Source organism: Ctenocephalides felis, unplaced genomic scaffold, assembly GCF_003426905.1.
Source record: "Ctenocephalides felis isolate EL2017-DRISC unplaced genomic scaffold, ASM342690v1 CF-g0.4_SCAFFOLD_02845, whole genome shotgun sequence".
NCBI classification, from domain to species: Eukaryota; Metazoa; Arthropoda; class Insecta; order Siphonaptera; family Pulicidae; genus Ctenocephalides; species Ctenocephalides felis.
In genome coordinates this window covers 1-23,107 of record NW_020538999.1, presented here as the reverse complement: position 1 = coordinate 23,107, position 23,107 = coordinate 1, and the positions used below count along the sequence as shown (strand labels likewise).

General features: G+C 29.1%; 2 protein-coding genes across 2 annotated transcripts; both read left to right on the top strand.

Annotated features, from left to right (window-relative positions):
- The first annotated feature begins 220 nt into the window (after positions 1 to 220).
- LOC113381370 (putative uncharacterized protein DDB_G0282499) lies at positions 221 to 6,191 on the top strand. The gene is made up of 6 exons (XM_026620309.1): positions 221 to 364; positions 468 to 735; positions 2,087 to 2,379; positions 2,600 to 2,888; positions 3,290 to 3,468; positions 4,404 to 6,191. The coding sequence occupies exons 1-6, from the start codon at positions 248 to 250 to the stop codon at positions 6,087 to 6,089; spliced, it is 2,832 nt and encodes a 943-aa protein (XP_026476094.1). The 5' UTR covers positions 221 to 247; the 3' UTR covers positions 6,090 to 6,191.
- A 6,926-nt stretch (positions 6,192 to 13,117) lies between these two features.
- On the top strand, positions 13,118 to 14,479 carry LOC113381371 (methenyltetrahydrofolate synthase domain-containing protein-like). Its single transcript, XM_026620310.1, has one exon. The coding sequence runs from the start codon at positions 13,118 to 13,120 to the stop codon at positions 14,477 to 14,479; it is 1,362 nt and encodes a 453-aa protein (XP_026476095.1).
- Positions 14,480 to 23,107: the final 8,628 nt, after the last annotated feature.

Genomic DNA, 23,107 nt, shown 5'->3' with positions numbered 1-23,107 from the left:
TCTAAATGTGAGAGGTGAGAGACAATATAACAATGGGTGTACTATTTTGACGTTTGTTTTTTTGTTTGACAGTTTTGTTTGACGCACATAGGTTTTTGTCTTTCAATGTTGTTACACTTTTTTTATTCTCGGTTGAGCGTCGTATGTTGGTATGACAAAGAAATGTGATATTATCATAAATTAGCTTCGTGTATTCATGCACGTTTTTTGAATAGTTTTAAGTTAGTGATAAATAAATAATAACAAAATGTTTATACATTCTGTGAAAGTTCATCGTGTTTACAAAACTGCTGCCAAAATTATAAAGCAGGTCTTAGAAGATGGCAAAGGTGTCAAACAATTATTATTCGAGCAAACCCACGTCGTAAGTAGTAAACATTCGAACCTAACTTTTTGTCAGAGCATGTGACTCTGTTTGTATATAAATTAGAAAACGCAGGTATGTATATATTTTTTATTTATTTCAGAATATCAAAACTTTGAATGCTTTAGTTTTTGAGACGTTGAAACATGCTAGAGTTTTGGATATATTGATACAAAGAACGAGTATTTTGTTCAATGAACCTAGGTTAGATCCTTGGTTAGCTAGAGTGCTTATGACAGAATTATTATGGGGCAAAAAAGACAAATTAGTCTCGGACGCTAAGCCCGTTAAAACAATATTAACCTACAGCAAAAAATTTCAAGCAGTCTTAAGAGATCTTTCAACTGGAATGCCCGAGCAACTTAAAGAAGGTAATTTATATATTTTTGTTTGTTGCAGATCGTTACAATATGGAAACTAGCACTACTGAGAATGAGACCACGCAATTGCCTAGATTTAGGACCCCTGCACATTCCAAACAAGCTACTTGGGCTATGTTCTATTTATTCATATACAGTGTTCTGATGTTTACATTCCCATTTGCTGCATTTTTTGGCACGAGACATTATTTAGCAGAGCATTTGCATATTGTAGGATTTACTAATACGGCTTGTTCTGTATTAACAGCCGTTATAGCAGCAAATGCAGTTATTATAGCCTATGCGTATAGAGCATATCATGAAAAAGAGTATGATGAAGAAGGAAAAGAAATCGACCAAAGTGTTATTCCTGAACCCCCTAAACCCAAAGACGAATAATTAATTTATAGTTTTGATTAAATTTAGTATTCTGTTTGTGTGAAAGTTTTCTGTATACATGTGAAATATATTTCTTTTTCTCAATAATTTGGTTTCTCATATGTAAAGATACTACTGGAAAATTTAATTTAATTACATTTTATTTTATATAATTATTTTTGTAATAAAACGTGAAACGATTAGGTTGGCAACTAAGTAATTGCGGTGTTAACACTCAGATGGTTTCAATTGAATTTTTAGATTTGCTGACGTAGTTCAAATGTAAAATACCTTTCGTTGATGGATAGTAAGCAATTAGATATCATAGATGATTGTGTTTTTGTTTGGCATTGGAAAATGAATTATATTTTGCTCTTTCATTTCTGCAAAGGTCCAAAAAAAGGCATCTTAAACTCACAAAAAGTTATTAGCTGCTTATGGTGATGAAGTCATAAAAATGTTGTTGTGTCAAATTTCTTTCTGATAATTTTGTATTTACTTTTGAGTGGTGAACAATTTTATGGTGTTATATTGTACCCGATTCAGTTTTTGGCTAATGAAAATCTGATAGTGTAAGATAATGATACTGCTTGAAAGATGACAAAAAGTTATTGATCAAAATGGGCAATTCGTTACAAAATAAAGTTATTTAGTTCCATGAAAATTCTAACAAAAATCCAAAGTTACTTGGTTGCCAATCTAATACAAAAGTAGTTGTATATTTTGTTTTTTTTAAAACATATTTTGAATTAATGTAAAATCCATACTATAGAAAATTGATGAACCAGTCTAAATTGTTAGAAGTTTAAGTTTTTGAGTTTACTTGAATTTTATTTGAATTGAAATGCAAATGTATTGAATTAACTACTTTTACATATATCAATTATTTTCTTATAACAAAACATGTAATGATTTCAAAATATAAAAATGAAAAATATTTTGTTTTGAACATTTAACATCTATTTCCATTGTCATTTATTAACAGCATTATCGACTGATAAAAAACTGCCAGAACTCTATCATCCAAGATATGTAAGGGTCAATACTCTGACTCTGACGATGCAAGAAGCAATAGATGGCTTTAGGGACGAAGGATGGACTTTGATTCGGCATAACATCGATTGGACTTACAGAGATTTTTTAAAAGTGGTTTTAGAACTACCAGCTGAACATTTCATACCGGACTTTCATATACCCGAACTGCTTGTGTTTCCGCCTGATACACAATTTCATGATTATCAATGCTATTTACAAGGACACATTGTTTTACAAGACAAGGTGATTTAAAAATATTCCTTATCATAATATATATAATATATTCTATAATTATATAAATATATAATTATTATTTCTATATTTATATAATGAATATGTAATATTATAAAATAACCATGAATTATCTAATTTGTGCATTAATTTAATTATAGATCATATCATCATTAGATGATTTTATTATATTGTAATTATTACTGATTATTAATGCATATTATTTTCTTAGGCCTCATGCATGGCTGCACATATGTTAGCACCTGAACCTGGTTCAAATGTCTTAGATATGTGTGCTGCTCCAGGAATGAAAACTACCCATTTAGCAGCGATAGTTGGAAATAAGGGAACAATTTATGCAATTGAAAAAGATACACGAAGGCATGGTGTTCTGTCTGATATTGTTCAAGCAACCAATTCAACTTGTGTGAAAACTATAAATGAAGACGCTCTTAAAATTACTGATGAGCAATGTCCAGACATTGAATACATTTTAGTTGACCCTAGTTGTTCAGGCACAGGTAATTATGGTTATATATATATATACAAATTTGACTTCCTCAGTGGATAAAAAAAAGCTAATTTGACAAAAAACAAACATTTTCAGTGAAAATAATACTTCAACAACAATCATGTTAGTGAAAAAGAATTAAGAATATTTGATTTGAAAGATGAAGTCATTATTTTTTTGTAAAATGAAATCATTATGTTTTCGTTCCTAATTAAATTTATTCTGCAATCTATTAGATAAAACAATGAGCACAGTTTGTTAATAATATAAAAATGGAATAACATTGGGTTATTATAGATATCATTTGATATATGTTTTGAGGATTTTATTATAGATATTCCCAGCAGTGAATCTATTAGTAGTATAATCAAAATAATAATGTTGTTTTTCATAATATAATGTTTGTTTTAGGTATGTTAGGTCGCATAGAAACCGCCGCTCCAACCATTCAAGATAAGAGATTAGAAAGATTAGCTGGTTTTCAAATTCTAATATTAAGGAGAGCTTTGACTGCTTTTCCCAAAGCTAAAAGAGTTTTATATTCAACATGTTCGACACATACTCAAGAAAATGAACAAGTTGTGAAAGAAGTAAGAATCATATAGTTTTTACATTCTTGCTATAATACATACATAGGTTTTTTAAAGTATATTGGTGCTCTTGAAACAAAACATCAATTAAAATCCATCTATATTTGATGATAAGTAGCATGAAGCACTTTTCATAGTTAAATTGTATCAAATCAATGGGGTATTCTGGTCTGGAACATGAATTTAATGCAATTTTTGAAAGACCATAAAAAACGCAAACTATATTTTTGCTATACATATATTTTTTGCAAATTATTAATTCATGTTTTGATAATATAAGAAAAAGAAAATTCAAAATAGTCATAAAGGTGATGAAGTAGGGGATCTCAAAAAATTGGCTTCTCCTGATTTCAGTCTTTCATTTGTTGAAGAAAAAATAATTATATATTATCAATCTAGAATAATGTCGCAATGGTAACAAATTAAAAAAATGTTTTTTTTTTGACAATATAACGACTGTCTGAAAACTTTTATTCTTGAATTTTTTAAAAATGATAAAAACTGGAATTTGAGGATGAGCATAGTTCATACTGAAGAAAAGTCTATAAAAAAGATTCAGTAAAAAATTTCAAGTAAATCGATTTAGTATAAGAATCGATAGAAATCATGTTTGAAGTTTTGTCGAGGAAGGAAACAGAAGAGGATTATTGTGCTCAAACAGCTGTATCTCTGAAAATAATTCAAATTTTGAAAATCCCTCTTGCACACATATTCTTAAACAGCCAAACTTTGAAAATATGCAAAAAAACAAACTTTTTTTTTTTCAATTTTAGACCTGAATACCCTCTTAAATGATATTATAATTGTAATCGATTTCTTAATTTTGATAAGCTCAGTTTTATTTAAAAGTTTTTAACCTTAATGAATCAAATTAGCAATGAATCTCTAACACTACACCATGAGAAATTTTTATTTACAATCATCAATTGTTTTAGGTTCTTGAGACAACAAAGCAGTTTCGGTTAGTATCAGCTAAAGAGCTGCTGAAGAAAGAATGGCTAAGCTTCGGTTCAGATAAATACGAGGGCATTGGTGAAAATTGTCTTTACTCCAAATCAGAGGTTGATTACACTAATGGATTTTTCATAGCTGTTTTTGAAAGAATAGCTCCTCATGATGAGCGTGATGTATATGTCAAAGGAAAGAAATGGAAGGAAATAAAACAAGAACCTGAAGATGACTATGAATATGGTAACACGGATATGGTTAATTATGGCATGAGTAATAATAATATCAGAAATAATATCAAACCGGAAAATGACCAAGGGCAAAATGATGAATCAATAGATTATAATAAATCCTATATTAAAACAGAACTCAAAGAAGAAAATACTAATGATCAAAAGTTGAAATCAAAAAAGATTAAGAAAGAGAAGAGTGCTAATATTGATAAAGAAATTACTAGCAGTGATAATCAGAATATTCTGAAGAGTGAGAAGGAAAATGCTGATGAATCTAATGAAGTTATGAGTTCAAATTCAAAAATAAAAAAACCTAAAATGAATTTAGAAGAAGCAACTACTAGTGAGAGCATTTTAAATGGCTTTGTAGGTGCTAATAACGAGAATGAGGAAATAAAACAGGAAAAAATAGGTGAAGTTGATATTACAGAAACACGAAAACAGAAGAGGAAACGAAAAAAAGAAAGCAGTCATGAAGAAAATTTAATAGATAATAGTATTGATGATACTCATGGTCAACATAATGGAAATCATATTGATAGTACAATTGATGATGAAGAAAATAATCAATTACCTAAGAAGAAAAAGAAACAAAATAAAAACAAACAAGTTCTTGAAGAAATTTCACCTGAGAATATAGAAAATATTCAAATTGACACCCCTGATCAAAATATTGATAGTACAATTGATGATCAAGAAAATAATCATATACCAAAGAAGAAGAAGAAAAAAGATAAGCACAAGTCGGTCAAAGAAGTTTCATCCATGAATAGTGAAAATAGTCAAATTGACAATGAAGTAGCATACTCTGATATACAATTAGAAAAGAAAAAGAAGCACAAAAAACATACCATCAATTCAGAAACTAATCTTGATATTACGAACAGTAGTAATACAGATTTGGTTATCAAAGATAAGAAAAGTAAATCCAAATGTTCTGTAGATAATGAAGCTAATTCAAAACAATTAATTGATAGTAGTTCAGAATATACTAATAAACATAAAAAATCAAAACAAAAATCAGATAAAGATGATTTATCACCAGAAACTGTAGTATCTGAATTATGTACTGATGACACAAATAAACAAGAACAGAAGAAAAAAAAGAAAAAAGAAAAGAAATTAAAGGAAAAGTCAGAGGTCGATCAAGAATCAGAATCTTCTAAACTGATTGAAAATGACATAGTCCAAGAGAAGAAACCAAAGAAATCTAAACATCAAGATAAAGAAAAAAACTCCACAGTTTCTAATTGTGATTTGCACGAAGCTCAATTAGATAATGTATCTGTAATTCAGAAAAAGAATAAAAAATCCAAGAAACATATAGCGGAAAGTGATGAAAATCCATGTACTGATCAAAATCTAGCGTATGAGGAAACCGAAGTGCCATTGAAAAAGAAAAAGAAAAATAAGAAGTCAAAATCTGAAGTGTTGTGCTGAGTGAATAGTATTACAAATTGAGAATAATCAAGTCGGATCTGATGAATTTGAATACACCACCATAACAAACAATACTCAGAATGAAATATTAATGAAGATTATATATGAATTCTTTTGTTTTTATTATATTGTTATGACGATTTTTATGTTACGAATAAATCTGTTCTAATTAGAATTTTCCTTTTATTCCAAAATAATTGGTATACTAGCAGACACACGGACAGACAGATTTTAATTCTTCAGCTTTCAATTCTGTGGATTATTCATTTTACGTTACAATGATGTTATGATCTTATTGTATGTTTGGTAATTGATGTTCTAAAATATAAGCAGATTATTGTTTTGCAATTGCAGCAAATGTTAAGTTAGCTTAATAACTTCAATTCAAGGAAATAATTAAATTTTCGGATCCTTGATTTTTTATTGAAATACAATTGGAAATAAATTCGCATTGAAGAAAAGAGTTAAATATGAATGTCTTCAAATATAAATTCTATATATTTTATTATAGCAAATTGTTCGTAGTTTTCTGTATTGAATTTAAAACAACTATCTCATCATGATTATTTAAAAAAAAAATCAGGAAGAAAACGTTGCGCCGATATAAAAAATCAATGATTTCTTTTATTTTTGTTTAATCATAAAAAACAGATAAAAAGAATGTAGCTATGTATATGCACCTATGCACTATTTATGGAGTCTCATACCTAATTTTCTGACCATTTTTTCTTCAGCTTCTTTATACATTTGCATTTAATTATATTTCGTGTTGAGAGACATTTATTAGAATTTACACCGGTAAAATGAAAAGCAATGCGGCGCCTTTGTCACGCAACTTATTGTCGGACATTTTATATTAAATATTTGCATCCGAATTAGGGCAAGGTTTTGAGATAGACGTTTAATATTTTTTCAAACATTGGGTCATTAATATATCGTCATAGATAATTTGTTGTCTAGTCTTTCCAGAACAAGAAGATTTTTCAAATTTTAAAAGGTTTTACATCCTTATTTTAATGAAAGATGAGCAGATTAAGGCAATCAGATAATGACATTTTTGCAGAAGGATTAATATATCAGGAAATACATATAACTTTCCTTTTGTTCACAGAAAATTGTCAATGGCGTAACTAAAGATTTCTGTATAATAATCTTATATTAAACAAGAAATTATAAAGAACTTACCAATAACGGATTTTCACCCAAACTTGTCAAATAAATCGTCATTGTTCCTCCCTGTGTTTTAATTAGTATCACGTATATTGGCTTGCGAAAGGATTGGATAAAATTTTACCTACACATAAGTAACAGTCATATTAGTTATATTTACATTATAAAAAAAAAACTTGTACAATTTTATCACATTCTAGCTATAAGTCGATAAAAATATATTCTGAGTACAGTATCAAATAAAGACTGTAACACGCAAATCATTATAAACTATTTTATTTGGAATAAAAAATGAAACTAACTTCAGGTATATTTACATATATTTATATCGAGACAGGAACAGTTGCAGGGTGACAACATAAGGGAGACATGCGCTAGTGTTCAGTTTAATGTATAATGTATATTTATTTAAAAAAATATATTATAACTAGCTGAAAGTGGCCTTGAGGCAAGTTGCACGAACTTCCCTAAATTTATAATAATTGACTTAATCAACCAAAATTGTGATTCAGAAATTTAGATAAAATTTTCAATTATTTATTTCGAAAATAAAGTTATCGTTAAATCGAAACATTTACAATAGAATTTTCGAAACATTTTACAATAGAACACATCAAAATTATGTGTTATTATATTAATTATACTGCACAGACAAGTGCTTGTATGTCCTAAAATTGTCGCTTTTTATTTTAAATTTTAATGAGTTGATAATGTTTGACTCTTTCACATCACAAAAGCAATTTTTGACACAAATTTTGACTACAATATTTTCTCAAACTTTGATGAATTTTTAACATTAAACTATTTGTCGTAGGTCTGTAACATTTTAGTATTATAAGACCATGATACCTATTGTCAAAAAAGGTTTATAAAAATCGCCAAAAAAGTTTTTTTCAATAGTTAATTTCAAGAAAACGGTCCGGTAGATTTTTACCTAAAACTCAGTATCATTCCCATACAAAATCTTTCGAAAAGTTTTTCATTTTTTAAAATTGATTCAGAATTGAAAGCAAAAAGTTTTTTCAAAGTCCACCTAGGTGGACTGATTTGTTTTCACTTTTCTGCTATTTACAAAGAAACGGCTCAGCCGATCGTCGGACAAAACTGAGAAAAGATAATCCACATCGAAATACATCGATTGGCTTTTAAATTTTCGAAATCGTTGCAGGCGTTTTTAAGCGTCGATGAAGGTTCTAATTTTGACAAAAGCCAAAAAACGATACTAATTTTTGCAAACTTTGAGGAATTTTTAAAATTAAACGACTTGTAGGGCCGTAATATTTTAATATGATCATATTTTCATATTCTTTTTTGCATATTTTCTGCCAAGATCTCGTTATGATGTTTGTCACAATACTCCTCCGAAACGACTGAACCGATCTTTACAAAATTTTGAGAATCGCGTAGTAAGGGAATGAAGTAGTAAGGGTTGACCGCTATTAAGATTTTTAAAATTTTGTACTGGACTAATCTTTTGTTTGCAGCCATAAATTTTCACCCTCCTACAACAAACTTCTATCTCACAGAAGTCATTTTAGAATTCGAATAATTTTTCATCCCATTCATTTTTTATTTTGACTAAATTTTAGTTCAGATTTTTTATAAAAAAGCTTAAATTTTACTTGAAAAAACTTTTTTTAACAAGGGTTGTCTAGCTCTTTCGCTTCTTTAATTTCCTTCATTTTAATTTTTTAAATGCAGAATTGAAAAATACATGCAACTCTAAATTTTGATCCTCCTACCACAAATCTCTATTTCTTAATAGTCATTTTAGTAACCCTCGATAACTGATCAAATATCGTCTTTTTTGTGGAAGTTTTTTTACTGAATTTCGATCAAGACTTGTCTAATATAAAGAAGCTTAAATCCGCTCTAACCGCCGAAACATTCTTAAAATAGATCTTTGATATTTAATTGGCGACAGAAAGGTTACCATGGATAAAACTAGATATGCATCAAATTATTAATTCATTCTTGTTCAATTGTTGATTTGCAGCATCATCCCATTGTACAAATATACACACACAGTACATATTTCATAAATGGCTTACAGAAGGAGCAATTTTAGAAAAAAATTGAATAATAAAATCTGAAGATACAGTTTTTGAGAGAAAACTAACCATAAAAACTACCATACAAACTTATGACAAAGCAGTAAATTTTTCCGAATAGCTCAATTCGCTATGCAAGCCACAACATAATTAAAAAATGTTCGGATTTTGCTTTATAATTAAAAATAATAATGAATTCAAGAAAAGCACGGTAATAATGGATCAAATTGTGCTTTCAATTCAATTTAAATGGAATCAGTTTCAGTTTAGGCTGGCACTTGCATTGACTATTTATTATGTCCCGGGAACATTTATATGTGGCAAGCGATGCAGTGGGTAAACCACCAATTGAATTTGTGTAAGCCCTTTTCACTTATATACTATTCAGAATCACTTGTATGATTTTTATACTAAAAATATTCTAGAATAATTGTTTATGGCTAAACAACGTTTGTGTGTATGTGTGTTTGTATGTACTTTATTTGAATAGACTTTACCAGTTCATTGTGTCTCAAAAGCAAGTTTTCTTAATAAACCTAAAACACGTCAATTCTCATTATTACCTATGGTGCATAAGAATAAATTGACACAGCCATATCATTTACAAGTGAGTATAATAGTGTATAGAAATACATACAAAAATATATAGGTGTACCCCCAAGTTTTTACATTAAAAGTTCGTGCGGTGTTTGGCGTATTAGAGTATTAAAAACGATTTGATAAGATCTCAGTTGAATACTTAGTCCAGTATTATTATATAAATAAATATATAGACGCGCTCGCTCGCAAAGTGGCATGATTTGTCGTTGTGCCCTACTTGCCCCTACTGGAGACACTTTTTTTCGTTTCCACGGATAAAAATCAAGTCGAACCATTTGGTAATAGGCCTCATACAAATAATAGAAATGATTTTTGATAGGACATTTTAAGAAAATGTGCGAGTCTATCTTAAGGGCGAACAATCTCATGTCTTTGTTTCGTACATTCAAAAGGAGAATTATATGTTTTCGCCAGAAAATCCGATGTGCCTATTATATGGTCTCTCGACGTTTCAAGTCATTCGCAGTTATTCTACACCAAAATTGAAAATAGTATGTAAATGAGCCAAAATTGGACTTTTCATCAACATTTTCTCTAGAACGAATGCACCGTTTTTAAAGGACTCACGTTGTTTTGCGCAACTATCGGCCGAGCCTGTTCTGTTAAGATTCATGAAATAATTTAAGAATATTATATTATTAACTTCTCGTAGGCTAAGTTATAGTAATATAAAAAATCAAAAATGAATTATTTTATATATCTTCAGTTTTCTGAACATTCTGGCATACCTTAGAAAAAATGGATGTAAGTGTGTGTGTATGTGTGTGCGGATACAAATTTTCGTCGACGATTTCGCGAACACGGATCAACCGATTTGGATAGCTTAAAAAATATTCGATTCCTACCGATAGGGAGATGTGCTGATTAGTTCTTCGCAAAGGTAGGACTAGCCGTTTCGGAGATACGGGGCAAAAAGTGCCAAAAATGATATTTCAGTTTTTAAATTTAAATAATTCAAAAAACATTTTACTTGTATTGACGAAATGAACAACTGGTAAAATTTTTGTAAATGCAGGTCCAGCGTCTTCGGAGATCCAATAAAAAAAGTAAAAAATAATGCCATTTAGCGGGCAAAAATGAACATTTGATATATGTACATCGTATTATCAGATATTTTATAAAGATTATAATGATAAGTACAAATTTTGTGTACATTTATATGAGTTATGAACCAATGTTGACACGTTAGACGACTACGCGGCGCTTACGCGCTTTGATATTTCTGGTCTAAATCAGCTATGCAGCGCGATTGCTTAAAAATAATGTTCGAAATTTTCAAAAAAAATCAAAATACAAAAACAAAAAATCAAAATATAAAAACAAAAAAAATTTTCCATGAGTCATTTTTCTTCAAAAATTTCAAAATTTCTTAAAAATCTAATTTTTTCAAAGTTTTGCAAAGTTTTTTTATTTATTTAGATTTCGTTACGGGAAGTTCCAGCAATTTGCCTTAAGGCACGATGCCATGCACTAGTTATAATCGGAAAGTTTCTGCAACTTGACCTAAGGCAAAATGCTACTTACAATATTCTTATTTTCTTTTTAAATATATACTATATATAACAAATAAGTGCCTCTTGTAGCATTGATATCACAAGTGTTATGTATAATTTTTATGTGTTTTTTGATTGATATGTTAGAAAATATGTTAATTTTTTTCCAGGACTCAGTGTTTTCCTTTCAATTAACAAAATGAACACTGGCGTAACGAGATCATTGATATTTTAATAACATGTCATGGCCAAGGAGAAAAATTTTAAACGCCGTTTTTCACCATATCATTTTTCATGAAAACATGTTACGACCGTCGGAAGGCCCGACACGCACGCCATCAGAGTTCACATATTTCTTTGATTACAACAAATATATTACATTATTTTTAATTGTCAAGGGTAGTTGGAAAATAAATTACCAACTGATTACATTTTCATACGTTTTATTTTTGGCAGACCATGTTTTGTGAAAGATCTTAATAGTGAAGGTAACGATATGTTGATTATGGACGTCATAAAAGAACCACATGAGATAAGAAGATTGACTAAAATCTGAAATAGTTATGTTTGGGGCTAAAGAGCAAAAATTTTAAAAGGAGTCTTTAATTATTAATATTTACTATTTAAGGGAGGTTGAGTACGGTTGTGCCACTTTTTTTTTAATTAGCAGTAATTTACCAGTTAACTGGGAGAAAAGTTTGTTAAATGGTGATTTGAATACTAATACTGTCTGTATTACAAAACATAATTCTTTTGTCTTCTTGTATTGAATTTTCTTTTTTTTTTCTCTTTCATGTTTGGTCTTATTGTTAGTTAAGTTAGATTTTTCTTTATATGTTTAAATTTTACCCAAAAAGGATAAGAAATAAATGCGCAACATATACATATCACATAAAACAAAACTAATTGCAGGTAATTAACTGATAATGTAGAACTTATAGCAAAATAACAAACGGAGTGATCCATATGTATATAAGTAACAACTATTATTAAAGAAATTGAAAAAAAGCTTACTTTTAGCTTTTTCAATGCAATTTGGTTTACAGATCATGTTAATATAGGATGCTGGCTTAATGCAATAATAGAAACTTGTTTGAACAATACTTTATCTTTCTTTCTTTTAGCATAAGTATGATTTAGGTGTCATGGCGACTGTCACTACCGTACCCACTCTCCCCTATTTAGAAGCTAAAGGATTTTTTGCTATAAGAATACCACAAGTAGATACAAGAAAAAATTGTTTTATTGTTTTATAATATATTAACTAATGAAAGTGTTGATTGTTCCATAATTAATTACTAATCATCACCAATATTATTTTTCATATATGATTTTCGTACTTGTAGAAAAAGTATAGAAAAACTTATCATAATCGTCCAATAAAAAAATAATCCTAAAATTCACAGGTTTAAATCACTTTTACAAAAAATATTGTTCTTGTGTTGACAAAGTGAAGAATTGATTTACATTTTTGTAAGAGTTCAGCAGTTTTCGACTTGTAGGAAAGAAGGTTAAAAAATTGACATTTTGTGGATCTTTTCCGATCATCGTTATTTATATGCATTTTTTGTTTTGCTTTATTTTTCATAGCAATCCAATTAGTAATGACAGTATCGCGTTCGGCTTATGTTTTCGTGTTCAAATCTCGACCAGTTGAGCAAGTAAACGCTATCAATTTTTTTCTAACATAATTGTTGATTGAATGCGCAAAAGAATGGATAAATTAAGAACCGATGATATCAAAAAAGCAAAGGATACTCGAACTGGGGTGACGAAGCAAACGATCCGTAGAGGAGTTTGGCAATATTTTGATGCAAACCAACAACTTTCACTGTTCCCGCGTCCAGTGTATAACAGGATCCCAAACTTCAAGGGAGCCTTTGATGCTGCGCAGAGATTGTCTGATCTAGACGTCTTCAAACAGGCTAAGACTGTTTTAGTCAACCCAGAGAAGTCCTTAGAATTAGTAAGAATACTGGCTTTAAGAAAAGGTAAACAATTAGTAGTCCCTGCCCCTCGATTACAATTTGGCTTACTAACCAAAATTGATATGCCTGAGAACAACTCTAGGTACCACTTACGAAAAGCAGTCAGTCTTAGAGGATTAAGTGAAGCTCCACCTCTTGACATGAACACCGAAATCAATATTGATTTACTGATCATTGGATCTGTTGCAGTGTCAAAAAACGGTTTGCAAATTGGTATAGGTCGGGGTTACACCGATTTTGAATTCGCAATTATCCAGCATATTAAAGCTCTAACTCCAAATACATTGATCGTGACGATAGTGCATGATTGTCAGGTGAAAGACGATATGCCCAGCACATTGTTCGAGGCTCATGATGTGCCAGTAGATGTAATAGTAACCCCGAACAAAACCATAATGGTTTCAGACCGACCTCTTCGGCCAACTCACATAATGTGGAGCTTGATATCTGAAAGGCGTTTAAATGCTGTAAATGCCTTGAGAAGAATAAAGGAAGATGAAGAAGCGGCTGGAAAGAAGATTGTGTTGACAAAAGTAGACAGTTATCATGAAAGCGTGAAGAAAGTAAGAGTTCCCGATAAATTTAACCAAAGAAGTAGGTCCAGTAAGTCGGCAAAAAATAGCGAATTTGAGCCGAATGTGGGTGATGGTGATGCATCTGAGCATGGTCGCAGTGGACGTAGATTGAGACGACGACGTGTCTCTGAAATGGAGGACAACGACTCATCTGACAAAGATGGCCAAACCAAACGCGATAATTTGCGAAAAAGGAGCACGCCTAAAACGGAGCCGCAGATTGCATTTAGCGTAAAGTTGGGAAACCTTGCAAAAACCGATCGTGTTCGTAACATTATGCCTGCTTTGGCAAAACGTGGTGTAAAGCCCTTCGATATAACATGGAGAGGAGTGGAAGGTTTTTGTTATTTGCATTTCGCAAAGAAACCTCCAGGTGTGGACTCCCTTGGAGTAGACTCTATTATCAAAACACTTTCTGGTATGAAAGTTGGCGGCAGCCAAGTAGAAGGAACCAACTTTCGCGAACCACATATTTTGACTGTGCAGCCTACTAGACCAATCACTAGGATTTAAACAATAGATATGACTGCCGTATAATTTAATTAATTTACCATGTCAAAATTATAGTATTCGGGAACTTACTTCTAATTATAAAAATCAGATATATTGTTACAGAAATGTAACTTCTGTTGAGAAATTTTTTTGCTTAATAAAAATTCCAAGTCGAACTAATTGTGTTGTTTTGATTTCTAAAAAAATGTTTATTATTAGTTAAATGTTAATTTTAATATATAAAGTACAAAAATATAATCACTGTTGGGCATTTAATTGTTTTAGCTTTTATACATAAAATTCATAAATCGTATAGTTTTTTATGAACAAAAATGAGTTTATAAAATAATTTTTATATAATAAGTTTTTATATAATAAAAAAGGCCTTTTGTTTTTTAAAATATGCCTAATACAAATTTATGAATATTTTCGGGCAAAACAATCCGATTTGCTAAATTTATGTTTTCTCGACGATTTAAGTTACTTTCAATTGAATGGGACCAAATTTGGAAAAAGTATGTGTGTATGCGAACCAATATTTCATCATCGTTTTCTCAAACCGATTTCAAACATTTAAAAGCCAATCAATGTAACTCGATACGACGATCGATCCAGTCGTTTCGATCAGCAGATGTGTAAAATTTTTTGTCCATAATAATTTTCGAACAGTTTTTGAATTTTTGGTATTAATTCAAGATTGCGGGGTAAAAAGTTTAGTGCACAATTACAAGTCCAAAAATTCTTGTAATTTTGTTTGAATAAAATTACCACCAATGCTTTTTTATTGAATCAGTTGTTTGCAGATTGTATATAATCTTAATATGTGTATAAAATTTTACTTATTTGGTGCGTTAGCCCTGAACTTAATTTTCAGCTGAACCGAATTCGGGTCGTTACGAGTACGACATTATTCGGTGTTAATAGAGTTGTATATTTTCTTTATTTTCGGAGAAATATTATATGCATATAATAAGATTTTTAAGTATGTCAGATTATGAATAAATTATGTAGGTATTTTTGGAACATTTATTCGATGAATTCTAGCGTTACCTGTACAAATATATGGATTAATTTTCAAGTGTTGGTACGTGGTAGGCATAGGTGGCAAACTTTCTAATCGCTTATTTTTTATCTGCAGTTTCATAAAGCTATCAAATCAATAGTATAAATAATTAGAACATAAATATATAAATAAACGAAAAAATAATAATTATAGAAATTATTATTTACACACATGCACAATGCCCATTTTGAACTATCAATGTTCAAATTTGTTTAGTTTTCTATGCACCATTTAATCAACGTTTAATAAACATCTTTATGAGAAATCAATGTATGAAAAATAATTTAGGGTAAAGCAGTACTTCAAGGTAGGCGGGAAAAAAGGGCCACCACGGATTTCTCAAAAACGAGTAAAGTTAAAATATTTTTACCAACAATATTTGAAAGCAGAGAAAGGTATTTTTCTGCAATTTAACTGATTCAATAATATAGGTTTAAATTTCTTATCGCGGCATTAAACTTTCATATTTTAATAACCATCAACAGAAATAATTTCTAAGTCTTTGGTTAGGAAACTTAGGTAGTAAATTTGCACGATACTACTAATTATGAATACGCGATCATAATCGAAGAACGAAACAAAATCCAAAGAACTTACAATTCAATTTTCATAGCATAAGTTTTACTTACAACGACCGACTTTTATTTTTTCCTTATTACACAAAATTACAACATATCCGCAGCGTAATAAAGTCATTATAGGGAAATGAAACAAAAATATGTAGGCCGACGTTAAAGCTTCGAAATGATTCAATAAATGAGAACGCTGGAGATATTTGATCAAACCGATAATTTTTAATTGTAACATAAAATTCACGAGAGATTTCATTTACAAGGGTGTGATATAAAATATTATTGAAGTTTTTGTAGGGTAAGTTATAGTAATCGCAAATAAATCGAAAATGAAGTTTTTTGCATATCTTTACGTTTCAGAGGTTTCTGAACATGTTGGAATACTTTAGAAAAAATTGATGAAAGTATGTGTTTTTTTGTATAGCGAAGGTAATGCGTTTATGCATCCCGGACTAGGTCATTTGTCTGGGTATGTCGGACTCAACACCGCATGGGTTTAATACCGACTAAAACCTAAGCTTATCTCTTGCCATGGAAACCGTTTCTTTTTCTTTTTTTCTTTTGAAAATTTGCTTTATTTGACTTAAATACATACATTGATTTTTACATAAAGATACAAATTGTATACACCTATTCTGGGAATATCATTTTACTATCATAATATAATATTGTTTGCATATATATATTTGTTTCAATTAACTCATAGAAGTATGAAAAGAGTTATTAAAAACATACTGCCATCAAGTGTTCTTACAACTAATTAACAAAAGATAATAAAAATATATATTTACAATTTAAAAAACTAAATAACATTGTACAAACTTAGTATATGAGAAACTTGTTATAACAAGCCCTACAGAGTGAAAATGCGCAAATCAAATTAAGAAAGTGAATAAAACTTGCTTAAATGAATGAATATTATAGAAACTATAAGTTTCTGCAATCAATCAATAATTAAAATATAGTTTCCAATGAATTACACATACAGGCAATTACATTTGTGCTCTCGTTTTCTCCGACAATAATTTCCTAAATCATCATTTCCTTCACTACTAATTACTCGGCTGGTAATAAAAATTCAGCTTTGTCGAATATGAAAGGTTTGATTTGAATAATACCATATGTTTGTATTGCTGATCGACACGGAATATTTGTTCGTGCCGTTTCATCGTATACAATAATATAGCTAACAATTTTTTGCCGTTTGAGATAACCATCTCATTTAAAAACGGGCGTGCTGCTACTGAACAAAACAAATTCTAGAGGTTTCCAATGTTTAATTGACTATTTTCTGATTCATCATAATTTTAATAATTTTATAAATGTTACTCACGGATTTCACCACAAGAAAAAGCTTGAACTATTCAAATAGAACTTTTGAAGCTTTTTGAATAAAAAGTCTGTGTAGGTCTCTATAAGCTTTATAAGCTTATGCATATTAATATTATTTGCCAAATAGTAATAAAAATTATGTAGAAAAAAAAATAATAATTGGAAAGGTAAAACATAATATAATTTCATACAGTTAAAAAATTATCAAAAATTTCATAAACTATTAGAAAGGTTTTAGAAGTTTATAAGAATACATAATGTCTAAAGAACGCCTTACAATTGCATAAATTATTATTATTAACAACTATTCGATTTTCTATAAAGTTTAATACAGTTTTTCAGATAATTTTAATCTAGATAAGTGTTATCTAATTATAAAGTACCTAGAGCATATTATATAATATTATTAATATAGTTTATATATTAATGTCTTTATTAATACAAGTTATAAAATATTTTAAACTTAACTTTAAACTTGCAATTTTCAAAACCAAACTCAAGTACTCGGTACCAAATTTATGATTTAGTAACAAAAAATTGACTGGATAGACAAAAATTAAATTAAAAATTAAAATTTTCATTGTAAATATTTTAATAACAAAAATTATGATGTGAGTATATTTTCATGTAGTTTTAGTACATTCCAGTTATTATGCTATGCAGTTTTCATGTATTTTCCTTAGAAATGCAGCATTTTATCGAATGTTTTTATATATTTCCCACATTTTCCCATTTTTAACCGAGTGACACTGAATTTTTGTTTATTTTCATGCATTTTTAGAATATTTGTATCAATTTAATTACAAGCAAAAAGAAAAAAAATTGACCAAAGCGAAAATATTTTTTTGTAAACTTTGTTGCATGACAATTCTTTGACAATGTACTCTGGCAATGATTTTCTGCCTATGAAAGTTAATAATAACTTTAATATTTTAATATAAAATTTGCTGTCTTGAGCAAGTCCTTTCTCCTGGTTTGGGAACCTGTAGTTAATAACGGCATGTGTTATTTTAATATATGCCGTGCTGTACTTCATTGCGGCCTTCTCGGCCGTATATCAAAAGTCATTTTTCCGAATTTTAACATCAAGAATGAATAATCGATGTAATACATCCACATTTCGAGGTCGGAACCTTTAAATCTTCAGATATAACGCAATGTTTGAGTTTTCATATGAATCTCGGTACGATTTCGATTATTTATGCAAATTATTTGTGGATTATTAGTCGAAAATTACTTGGCCACACGCGTTCGTAAACACACAAGGGTATGAAAGTAGTATAATTTTAATGTCATTAATTTGATACAATCGTTTTATAGGATTTTTACTCGGAATAATAACATTTTGAGAAAAGAACGTTTTATTTGAGAAAAAAAAAAGATTTTTTTTTCGAGTAAAATATGAACTGAATATTTTCTGCTTGATATGTGCATCTTTAGAAACAAACTAGACATTAATTACAATCGTCTATTATATAAGAAATAATATCAAAAATTTTCACATGGGCTATGGTAACTTTATTAGATAATTTAGTTAAAAATGTGACAAGCAAACTTAATGTATTTAATCTTAATTGTTTCTCCAAAATTCCTGAAAAAACACTATTTTTTATGTCGCACATATATGACTGACTTGGGCCTAAATCGAAATAGTTTTCTCCTCCTACCAAATTGCGTATGTCAGATCTTATGTCCAATATGGCTTATATAGAACTTCTAATCGTCAGACACATATGACTGACATAACGAGTTACATGTTAACTAATTAGAATAGTGTTATATCACAATGTTCTATCCAATTTGACAATGAAGCAGTCGTGAAAAATTAGTTTTACTCTAGTGGAAAACTAAAAATGAAGCAATGATTTATCTGACTAAAAATTGATATGATGCAAACTTTTTGGTTTTGATTAGGAAACAAAATATTTTAGAATACTTCAGAAATTAGGTTTATGAAAGTTTTAATTCATACCATTTTAATTATAAAAGACATCCACTAACTCTCTCTATAATTCTCTTATAATTATAGAAACTCTTTTTCACATAGTTTGGGTGGGACGAGGCACAAAGGACCGTTTTGGCTTTCAGTAATTATAATCAAATAAACAAGTATCAAACTATGATTAGTAAAATTCTCATTTAATTCGTAGTTATAGAAATATAATTTTAAGCTATTTTCTAAAACTTGTTTTCTGGCCCATTTTACCCCATAGCACGGGTTAGAAGGGCAGCCTTCAGACAAACAGATATAGTGCCCTATATTTAATTTTGATAAAAAAAGAAATAATAGACGAAATAAAGATTATGGGCGCATTTTTGCATAGATCACAACCTATATAACATCGATCTGGTATTTTCTCAGAAATATTTAATAGAAATTAGTAAAATTGCTTTCTTAAACTTAATTTTCTTTTTAATTAACTATTTTTATTGTTTACAGCCTTTGTCAGGGTTTTTTACCCCACCACACATATGAGCTATTATAAAGGTTATATAAACACATCTGTTGAATCTAACTTAAAATTAAAAATACATCTTATAAAATAAGTAAATAACGTATATTTAACAAAATTATATTAAGATTTCGTAGACTAAACAACAATGCGCAGGACTAAAAAAGCTAACAGCGAAAATTTTATTGTATAGATATAACTTTAACTTTTGAGTAGAAAATGTAATCATAATTTTTAGGTATTACTACTAATTAAAAATTTTATAAATCTAGTGTAAAATCAAATCAAGTAATTACTTCAGGTAAATCAATAATCAAATTAAATAATTTTTTTCAACCAAAATATGTTTTTGCCCTTATGCACCTTTAACTGTCCTAATTTTATCCAGAATAAAATTCTAAAATTCAATGCAAATTTCAGAAAAATACAACTTTTTCTTCATATTATTTAAACAAATGTGCCAAAAAATTAGACAAAAAAAAACCCTTGTATCACTTTATCGAAAAATGTATTGCGGCAAATAAGTATCTGTATAAAATCTCGATGAAAGATTTAGCTTTAGCTATCGAATAATCTATATAATTTTTTATGGAATTAAAAATGCATTAAGTAATAAATTTCAATTGAAACTTAGTTAATGATGATACATGCGATATGCCTTCGTAATAATATCGTAAGGCATTCTAATGCATTCTTAATCGTTTCTCATTATTAAAACACCGGCTAAGTCTGACTAACACAATTTTCTATGGAAATGTGAGAAAACGTCGATAATAGCAGCAAAAGTTTAGTCACTCGAACGATATAAGTTGAATATTATGCTAACACGTTTAAAAACATATTAGCATATTTAAAGTTTTTGTTGAATAAAATTTCTTTATGAATATGTAATTAACCCATATTAGTCTGTCTTTTCCTCTTAAAATGATTCATTTGCAATCGTAATATTTTGGGTGAAAAGGTTGGTTAAAGAGCATTAAAGTGAAGTCTAAATTAAGGTTTATTTGCACAGATTTGTACAAATTTGTAATAATTTAAAAAATAATTAAATTGAATAAATTAATTAATTTGTACGATTTTGTTTTAAATTTTTATAATAAACAGATGATTTAAAAGTTACAAGAAATTGATGTAAATGACTTTTTGTCTAACAATAAGCAATATTTTTAATGGATTTAACGTGTAATGTAGATTAAATGTAGACCAAATTGTGTTAAGATTCTTTATTGTAATGAAAACAGTGAAATATTCAATCTTGAATAAGTTTATGTCAAATATAATTTATATATGTGCCTCTGTTTCTGTATATAAACGTAAATTTTGCCTTCTATTGGCATTTCAAAAAAAATTAATTCATAGAATTTAATAAAAGTCCAAACCTTTGTCGAGCAAATAACATTAAGATACATAATTTGTTATTCACATTTCCTCCATAAACACTAATTTTATTTGAACAAATTGATGTCAGGCAGTTTATACAATTTGCAGAATAAAACTTACATCAAGCTTATATCATATTACGATATTTTTGAAAATCGTTGTACTTACTGTTAGTCTTACCTCCATTTATAAGATAATTTTTTAAATTGGGTAAAGTGAGGCTTATTGGGGGTCCGCGGGTAGAAAGGACCACCACCGATATCCAGAAACAGGTATAGTTACGAGGTTCAATAACAATATTTAAAAATAGAAAAAGATGGGTAATCGGCCAGCTATTGGGAGGTAAACCGAGCTATTTTCAAAAATCCATACCAAAAGTATTTTCTTTCATTATTAGTTTTCTTGGTGAGCACTATTCTTTAGTTTACAAGACCTTAATATAATTTTGAAGTCTACGAAATTATATTGTTCTATAAAAATCATTGTTAATTTTAAATTATATTCAACTATTTTTGATATAACCTCTAACCAGGTAAAATGGACCAACTGAATCTTCACCCTGGCAAAGATGTAAACAATAAATAATAGTAAATAAAAGTAAATTGAGCTAAAAAAACAATTTCAGAAGATATAAATTAAATAAATATTAATTCCAATTCTGCTGATGAATATTTCTGAAGAAATACCAGATCAAGGTTATTTACAGTGTTATCCGTGTAAATGTACCAAAAAAGTTTATATTTTGCATTAGTTGAATAAAGTAACTATTATTTTGTGAAATTCCTTCAAAATTAAAAATTAAACTTTGGTTTTGAAAAACAGTAAAAAACACATTTCTACAATGATGACTGCTGCGAGTTTTACTGAACATAGTCAGATGGTTGTTTTTTTATATGTGTTACTTGTTGTGATATAATTGGTTTGATTTTCACAATATAATTGCTCGATGTCAAATTGGACCTTTGTGCTCTGCCCTACCCTATTTTAGTCATTCACATATCATGCTACATACATATGAATAATTTTTGCTTCGATTTTTTGGCAATTTTACAAGAGATAAATGAAAGAAATAGTTATTCCAACTCTGCTGGTGAATATTTCTGACAAAATACCAGATCAAGGTTATCTACAGTGTTATCCGTGTAAAATATATACCCATGAGATTTATATTTGGTAGAGTAATGTAGCTATTATTTTGTAAAATACCTTTAAAATTAAAAGTAAGAAATTGGATTTGTTTGCTTCCTGGCTGTCCCATTTTACCCCGCTTATAGGGTAAAAAAACAGGTAAATAATATTTGAAAAACAGCAAAAAAATGCATTTTTACAATAATGAATTAGCTGGGAGTTTTACTGAAGATAGTCAAAAAGTTCTTCATTTGATATGTGTTACTTGTTTGATATGTGTTACTTGTAGTAAGATTGGACCTTTGTGCCCCGCCCTACCCTATTTTAGTCATTCACAAATCATGCGACAAAAATATGTATATTTTTCCTTCGATTTTTTGGCACGTAGAAAAATTTCTTCGTCTTGGTCGCAAAAAGCTTGATTAGCACTTATAAAATATGTTTTGACATTGATTTTCTGATTGTGCGCGTGTTTGCGTATTTTTTCCTGTGCCTTACTTTTGCGATAATCATATGTACCGCGTTAAGTGGAAAAGTAATTTTAAAATACAAAGTAGAAATGTCGTAAAAATTACGACGTAGATTCGAAGAAATTCAAACAATAAAATTAATTAAATATTTGCTATTAATAATAATAAGAAAATAAAAATTTCAAATTTTATTAAATGCCAGTATTACACAATGCATTTTGGTCACTTCAATAAGTGCGAAATAAAGTTAT

What these genes read in the sequence shown, in the direction of transcription:
- LOC113381370 (XM_026620309.1), top strand. Translation starts at nt 248, where the DNA reads ATGTTTATACATTCTGTGAAAGTTCATCGTGTTTACAAAACTGCTGCC. An exon ending in GCCCGAGCAACTTAAAGAAG is followed by an intron (nt 736 to 2,086) that starts GTAATTTATATA and finishes ATTTATTAACAG; the next exon opens with CATTATCGACTGATAAAAAA. An exon ending in ACATTGTTTTACAAGACAAG is followed by an intron (nt 2,380 to 2,599) that starts GTGATTTAAAAA and finishes TTATTTTCTTAG; the next exon opens with GCCTCATGCATGGCTGCACA.
- LOC113381371 (XM_026620310.1), top strand. Translation starts at nt 13,118, where the DNA reads ATGGATAAATTAAGAACCGATGATATCAAAAAAGCAAAGGATACTCGA.